General features: G+C 41.7%; 1 protein-coding gene across 2 annotated transcripts in view; it reads right to left on the reverse strand.

The window, feature by feature from the left end:
• LOC105490918 (meprin A subunit alpha) overlaps positions 1–7,246 on the reverse strand; it is a 43,440-nt gene extending 36,194 nt beyond the window's left edge. The window contains exons 1-5 of one of the 2 annotated variants that reach the window (XM_011756902.2): positions 7,168–7,246; positions 7,057–7,081; positions 6,916–6,966; positions 2,347–2,387; positions 1,811–1,886 (exon numbers count right to left, since the gene is read on the reverse strand). In XM_011756902.2, coding sequence (XP_011755204.2) covers positions 1,811–1,886; positions 2,347–2,387; positions 6,916–6,966; positions 7,057–7,081; positions 7,168–7,236 — 262 coding nt within the window. In that variant the 5' untranslated portion in view covers positions 7,237–7,246. Of the gene's footprint in view, positions 1–1,810; positions 1,887–2,190; positions 2,239–2,346; positions 2,388–6,915; positions 6,967–7,056; positions 7,082–7,167 lie in introns of those variants that run through there. The other variant, XM_011756904.2, reaches the window with a different exon arrangement.
• Positions 7,247–7,581: the final 335 nt, after the last annotated feature.

The raw sequence follows: 7,581 nt of genomic DNA on the forward strand, positions 1-7,581 counted from the left end.
TTTAACTTGAATAAAACAATTCTATGCAAATATTGAACTCTAGTTAGAAAGTTTGCTTTCACAGTAGTCTGGGTCTGGGCATCTGAACTTTAACACTAAAGGTGACCTTCACATGGTGTTGCTTGAGAAATACTGCTGTATCCTTACTACCTTTATCTTATGTCAGGTCACTTGTCTCGAATCACTCTCAAATATAATTTCTTACCTACCTTGCAGCTAGAGAGACCATATCACTTAAGCTGTGGTCTGCGTGGGGACCAATAGCATCAGCATCACTGGAGGACCACTGGACATGCAACATCTCACGCACCAACCCTGACCTACTCTGTAGGTTAACAAGCTCCTCATACGAATCCTATGCACATTACAGTCTGAGAAGCACTGCCTTACACCTCACAGAGGCAATGGTGAAGGTTACATAAAATATTAGATGAAGGCACAGTGCCTGGCACATAATAGGGTGGTGATGTGACAACCAGGATAAAAGAACCTGTAATGGGAAAGAACCCCTTTTAAAGTTGGTGTTTCTTAAATCATGTTCCAGGCCAGGCGCGGTGGCTCACGCCTGTAATCCCAGCACTTTGGGAGGCCGAGGCGGGCGGATCACGAGGTCAGGAGATCGAGACCATCCTGGCTAACACGGTGAAACCCCGTCTCTACTAAAAATGCAAAAAAATTAGCTGGGCTAGGCGGCGGGCGCCTGTAGTCCCAGCTACTCGGGAGGCTGAGGCAGGAGAATGGCGTGAACCCGGGAGGCGGAGCTTGCAGTGAGCCGAGATCGCGCCATTGCACTCCAGCCTGGGCGACTAAGCGAGACTCTGTCTCAAAAAAAAAAAAAAAAAAATCATGTTCCATTAAGTATTGGTGTTCCATGAATTTGCAAGGCAAACACTGGAGAAAATAACTCAATTTTCCAAGTGTTAGTGAGAACAACAACATTTGTTTATATCTAGCTGTTCTCCATAAAAAGGGATTCGAGGCAGCACTGATAAAGAGGATGGAAAATACTGAAACATAATCTACATCTCCTGAGACTATAAGCAGCCTAGCAGCCCAACAAGATGAAGCAACCTTGTCCTGGCTTTCCCTCTTCACTCTAATCTTGCCCATCTGTCTAAGCAGGTGGGGCCTTGTAGGCATTGAGTCATCATGGCTGCTCAGCTGTCAGTCAACTGCTTGAGGGTGCCTACATGGGGCTTCTAATATTTATTTCTACCGGCTGTTAGTTCTATACACAATCTTAGCTGAAAGGCAGAGAAGTGATTCTACTAGTCATTATTTCTAACAATGAGTAAAATGTAACATATTCAGATCTTTTTCTCAAGAGAGAAAAGAGTAGACATTAATAACACCAAGAAAAAAGGATTGTGAACATGTGAAACATGGACTTTTCTATTTCTCAAAGTGTGGCATGTTTCTCTTGTAACAAAAAGAGAAGAAATCCATATGCTGAAAATAGGATCCTCACACTACATTTAGATTCACCTAAACAAAGTGCAAACTTTGCCTTGCTCTGATGCAAACTATATTTCATTGGGTTTTTGCTCTTTTACGTTGCTCCTGGTTATACTAATAGTTTAATGTGTGTTGCATTTTAAAAGTTATTCTTGGATACTGTGTATCTCAGACTGGTTAAGCAGCACCGGTTTTGATGTAATGTCATGTCTTTCTCCCCATGAGATAAAGATTCACCAGGACTTGAAAACCCTCTTAGACCCTGGTGGTTACTCCCAATATGAAGCCCATGATCAGGCTGAGAGGGGAGAGAGAGTTAAACCGAAAACTCCTAATTAAGAGCAATTAATATTACCCAAATTATCAGCCAAGATGTAAGGAATGGGGAACTTCCACCTGGTGTTTGGGTCTCTCAGGCCATTTCTGGAGTTCTGTGAAAACAAAGGTAAAGGTGAGTGGGAAGCCTAGTCCTCAAGGTCACCTTGACCTCCTCCTTCAATAAACTCTCACACAGCAAACAGTCTATCACACAATTCAAACGGTTTAGTGGCAATTTCTCTTCCGATTATGAAAGCAATAGAAGTCCCTTGAGAGATAATTTGGAAAAATCAGAAAAATTATTAAGAACAAAATAAAGGGGGCCTGCAATCCCAGGAAAATTGGATAGATAAGCCATCTAATTATTTTAGACTCTTTTGTGCTGTTTACTTATTTTCCCTCTGTTTTCGTCCTTACCGGCTATAGTGGAACTCCTCACTGGAACAGATTATAGATGAGATTTCTGTTATCTCCTTCACAGTGCCCATCCCAGGGCTGGCGACAGAGCAGAGACTGACACCCAATGGTACTGTCTGTCCTGAGGAACTTACTGCATCTTTGACAGGTACTCACCTGCAAGAGGATGTCCCCTTGAAAGAGGTCCAAGCCTGCAGCTGGAAATGGAATTTTTTTTAAAAAAAGAATATTTGAGTGAACATTATTAAAAGGCATCTTCCATAATAAAATTAATCTTTGCCATTATAAATCTTTGAATATTAGTCTTTACGTGGCAAAACTTTTCGAAACAATGCAAAAATTCCAGTTGAGCAAATGTGAATGGCCAATGAGTATCACATATTGTCATAGCCTCTGTTTTCAATTTTGAAACAATAAATCTTGTCTAAGAATCTTAAAAGTAAGAGATAAGTTAGAAGGGATTTTATTGATCACTGACTATAAAAAAGGGATTTGAGGCAGCACTGATAAGGAGGATGAAAAATATTGAGAGAATGGCTGGGGGTGGTGGCTCACGCCTGTAATCCCAGCACTTTGGGAGGCCAAGGTGGGCGGATCACCCGAAGTCAGGAGTTTGAGACCAGCCTGGCCAATGTGGTGAAACCCCTTCTCTACTAAAAGTACAAAAATTAGCTGAGCTTGGTGGTGCACACCTGTAGTCCCAACTACTGAGGATGCTAAGGCAGGAGAATTGCTCAAACCTAGGAGGTGGAGGTTGCAGTGAGCCATGATCGCGCCACTGCACTCCAGCCTGGATGACAGAGCCAGACTCCATCCCAAAAAAGAAAAGAAAAATATTGAGAGAAATGGAGAAAAAAATAGAGTCCAGCGACATGAAGTGACGTACTACGTAATCCAGGGGCCAAGAGAGCATCAAAACTCCGGCCTTCCCATTCAGGGCTCTTTCTGCCCCCGTACCATTCTGCCTCTTGTCCCAGGGTAGATGAATGTATTCTGCTCTTCCCCATGAAAACACGATGATACCCTCCAAAACCAAGCTCAAGGTGCTGCCCACATCATAAGGAAGACCAGAGGATTGTGGACAGATCCATTCAAAACCATACCTCCAAACATCTGTTCTCAGGTGCTTAGCAGAATACATTCTACCACTGCTGGTATTGCTTAATCCTGGCCTCATCCTGTTTCGGTAAGCAAGATTCTTAAAAGGGAAGATCTTTGTGGGAAAATTTCTCAAGCATTAAAAGAGCATCACTTATCATAACTCTCATGTGACAAGCAACATTTTCTGTAAAATGCAACGACTTCAGACAGAATCACTGGATTGTACTTCATTCTGAGGACAGCCCTGATTTACAGGCCGGGAAACCAAAGCAGAGATTAATTACCACAGTCTCACGAGCCAACAGAGGCCCCATTTGGCAAAGCCCATGGTTCATTCAGGAACCAGCTCCATTTAGGCATAGGACACCAAGGAGGTGTTACGTATTAGCAGGCATCATGATTTCACTTGCCAGTGACTAACTAGGGCTATCCCTGCATCATTCCCTTCCTCATGCACACATTTGCTAGATTGCTTAACCTCCTTAGCCCTGACCTATTCCCATGCTAGCAGTGCAATTAAACAACCACAAACAGTAATGACATCACTGTACCACTGTCAGTAGGACCCAGATTTGAATAATCTTTTAAATAAAGGGACTTTGTTCTGGTCCATCTATTCTTTCATTGAGAATAGTTCTACTATTTGTTTGTCCTGAGCAAAAATCTGTATTTCCTGACACCTGGCCTGGATTATAATGGAATTGAGGGAGCTCTTCCAAAGTGAAGTGAACGAGCCCACTCAGACTTTGGCCCCAGTGGTCAGACAGAATGGATGGGGTCATGGGGGGCAGGGAGAACTTCCCAAAGAAGTGCACATCCAGTGAAAGCAAGCCTCAATCTATTCATTACCCAATTTGTTCATGTGGTGTGCACTTATTAAATGCCTAATGTGTCTGAAGCATTTTTCTAGATGCTGGGACATAGCAGAGAATAAAACAAAGTCCTTAAGGAGATGACACTCTTGATTGGGGGAAGAGGGAGACATACAAATAAACAAATAACTGTAAAGTATGACAAATGGTGGAAAGTACAATAAAAAAGAAACAAACGAAAGGTAAGGTGGGAAAGAGTGCTGAGGTGAGATAGGTTAGCTATTTTATTAAAGAGTGGTCAGGGAGGGCCCCCCAGAGGAAGTGGCATTTTAGCAGAAATATGATAGAGTAAGGGAATGAAGGAAATGTGGTGGAGGTAAAGGCAACACCAGATAGAAAGGTCCTGTGGCAGGAAAGCCTTGATGTCTTAGGGCAGTGGTCCTAAACTTGAGCATCAGAGTCCCCTGGAAGGCTTGGTCAACACAGGTTGATGAGCCCCCACCCTTGGATTTCTGGTTCATTAAGTCTGGGGCGAGGCCTAAGGATGTTCATTCCTGAGAAGTTTACTGATGCTGCTGGCTGGGGGACAACACATTGAAAATCACTTCCTTAGAGGAGTAGCTGTGCAGTCAGGGTGGCTGGAGAGCTCAAGTGGGAAGAGGAAGAGTAGTCACAAATCCTGTTTCAGCAGATCGACTCACACTCTAATGTGCATAGAAACCACTTGGGTCTGTCAAATTGGAGATGCTAATTCAGTAGGTCTGGGGTGGATCCTCAAATGCGGCCTTTCCAAGAGAAAGCTCTTGAGTGACACAAGTCATTTTGGCCTGTGGAACACACTTTGGGAATCAAGGCTCTAAGGCCTTTACTTTGTGTTGGAGGAGAAGTCATTAGAAGGTTGGAGCAGAGAAATGACATGATCTGAAGGATAATAAAGGAAGAGTTCTATGTTGTGCAGAATAGTCTGTAGGGACCAAAGGCAGAAAGGAAGCACAGTTATAAGGACCAGTTCGGATATGAGGTGGCTGACCAAGGTGGGGACAGTAAAAGTGCTGAAAAGTCTCAACTGTGGTATGATTTGAAAGTAGATCTAGGCCGGGCACGGTGGCTCATGCCTGTAATTCCAGCACTTTGGGAGGATGAGGTGGGCAGATCACAAGGTCATGAGTTCAAGACCAGCCTGACCAACATAGAAACCCTGTCTCTACCAAAAATACAACAACTAGCCTTGCATGGTGGTGGACACCTGTAATTCCAGCTGCTTGGGAGGCTGAGGCGGGAGAATCACTTGAACCCGGGAGGTGGAGGTTGCTGTGTGCTGAGATTGTGCCACTGCACTCCAGCCTAGGTAACAGAGCAAGACTCCATATCTTGGGAAAAAAGAAAGAAAGAAGAGAAGAGAAGAGAAGAGAAGAGAAGAGAAGAGAAGAGAAGAGAAGAGAAGAGAAGAGAAGAGAAGGAAGGAAGGAAGGAAGGAAGGAAGGAAGGAAGGAAGGAAGGAAGGAAGGAAGGAAGGAAGGAAGGATCAAGTAGATCTAATAGCATCTGCTGACAGATTTTGCATAAGGTATGACAGAAAGACAAGAGTTAGGGGCAGCTCTAAGATTCTGAGCCTAAAATCTAGAAGGAGTGAGTTACATTTACTGAAATGAAAAGGACTGAGAGGAGCAGGTCTTGGGGTGGAGGATAAGAAATGTTAAGTCAGCCTTGTGAGGCAAAAAGAAGATGGTGAAAGGTGGCAATTTTCTCTATATGATTTTCACCATCAATTTACAGGGTTAGAATCTGGCCATATGGCTAACCCAATCAATCCTGGTGGTTTGGTTGAAATGGCCTAAAAAAAAGATTACATGGTAATGAGATTTCTTCACTGGGGTCAAAGTTCAGAGGTGGTGGTAGGCCTGAAGAGTACAAAATGGCAAAGAGGTAAAGAATTAATTTTTATTAGATAGATAAGGATGAGATTAGAAAAACTCTAAAAATTCAAATCCCAGCCCTGTTGTAAAATAACATCAGATTCTCTGAACTGTTTACACAATGTCTGACTCTAAAAAGAGATATTTTAGTGCCTGGCTCTGAAGTCTTGGGACTCATTCATGCATTCACCCATTTACCTTCCTAAACTATTTCTGCTCTGCCTATGCAGCCATTCTCCAGCTATTCCAATTAAATATCAACTAACTGGCTTCTCTGTGAGTGAGAGAACGCCAGAAAAATTGACCCATAGGTATAGGTATTTTCATTTTGTAGTCTTCAGATAGCACTGAGCTATTAAGGTACAGGCTGCAAGATCTGGAAGTGAGCCCCGTCACTGCTACCTATGATCCTGAGCAGGTCACGCTAACCATGAGAAGCCACTTGCTCCTCCCCCCAAAAAATGAAAACAGCACTTACTCCACAACAAGACTGGACAAATAAAAATATCATGGCCAGTGGAGGGGTTGGGTTTTGTTTCCCCACTAAATATAACCAGAGGCTTATTCTTATATTTTTCTTTAACTATCAGAATAATTATCTATTTGCTTTCCTTTTCTTCCAAATACAAATTGGAAAAATAAATTTTTTATAAAGAGAAACGTGTTATGTATCTAGATCCATTGAGGACTCCCTAGCTCTCCTAGAATGTCTGGTCTAATTGTCTTCTCTTTCCACATTTTTATCTTTCAGAAAATGCAATTTCTCACAAAGCATCAATAAATATTTCTCCCCCAAAGAATCACAATACAGTATTATGAAGGAAAGTGCTTTTCAGTAATCCCATCACTGGGTTTTAAGTAATTTAAATACTTTAGTATGCAAAAATTGACCTCACCTAAATTGATTTCTGAAATATCCTTCTGTTCACCAAAGTCTGCATCATGTACTGTTAAAAGTGAGGGAAAAAAAATATTATTAGCCTTGCTGAACGAAAAAAGTTCAAAAACACTCTCTGTGCATTTGAACTAATTCTTACCATTTTCTTTAGGAAGATACTTAATCTGAAAAAAAAATAAATATACAGAAAATGGATAACGTATACTAGAATTAATATTTCTAAATATCCAAAAAGCAGGACTCTACTTACCGATACAGCTGCTATGTGGGCAAAAAACAAGGTAAAGGAGAGAATGCATGTGGATCTAGTCCAAGCCATTGCTGCGAGTGAGCTGATTTTAGCAGACACCTTGTCATAAATACCTTTTAGACTTTACCCTGACGGTTGTATTAGAAACTTTGACCCTTCCATATGTACCGTAGTGCTAAAAAAGGTAGTCAAAGATAACAGCATTGACTCTTTCGAGGACAGACACTAAGTTTACCTTAAATGCTTAAGCTTCAGAGACTGGGGAAAAGTTTGAAAAACTAATACTGAAATGAGCATATAAGAAGTAATAACATTCCTATAGGGCAGCAATAGCGATTCATATAATATAACAGAAGATCCTCTTAACAATAAAAACAAAAATAAAAATTTATTATTAAGTATTTAATTCAAATA

Source organism: Macaca nemestrina, chromosome 5 (genome assembly GCF_043159975.1).
Source record: "Macaca nemestrina isolate mMacNem1 chromosome 5, mMacNem.hap1, whole genome shotgun sequence".
Lineage (NCBI taxonomy): Eukaryota > Metazoa > Chordata > Mammalia > Primates > Cercopithecidae > Macaca > Macaca nemestrina.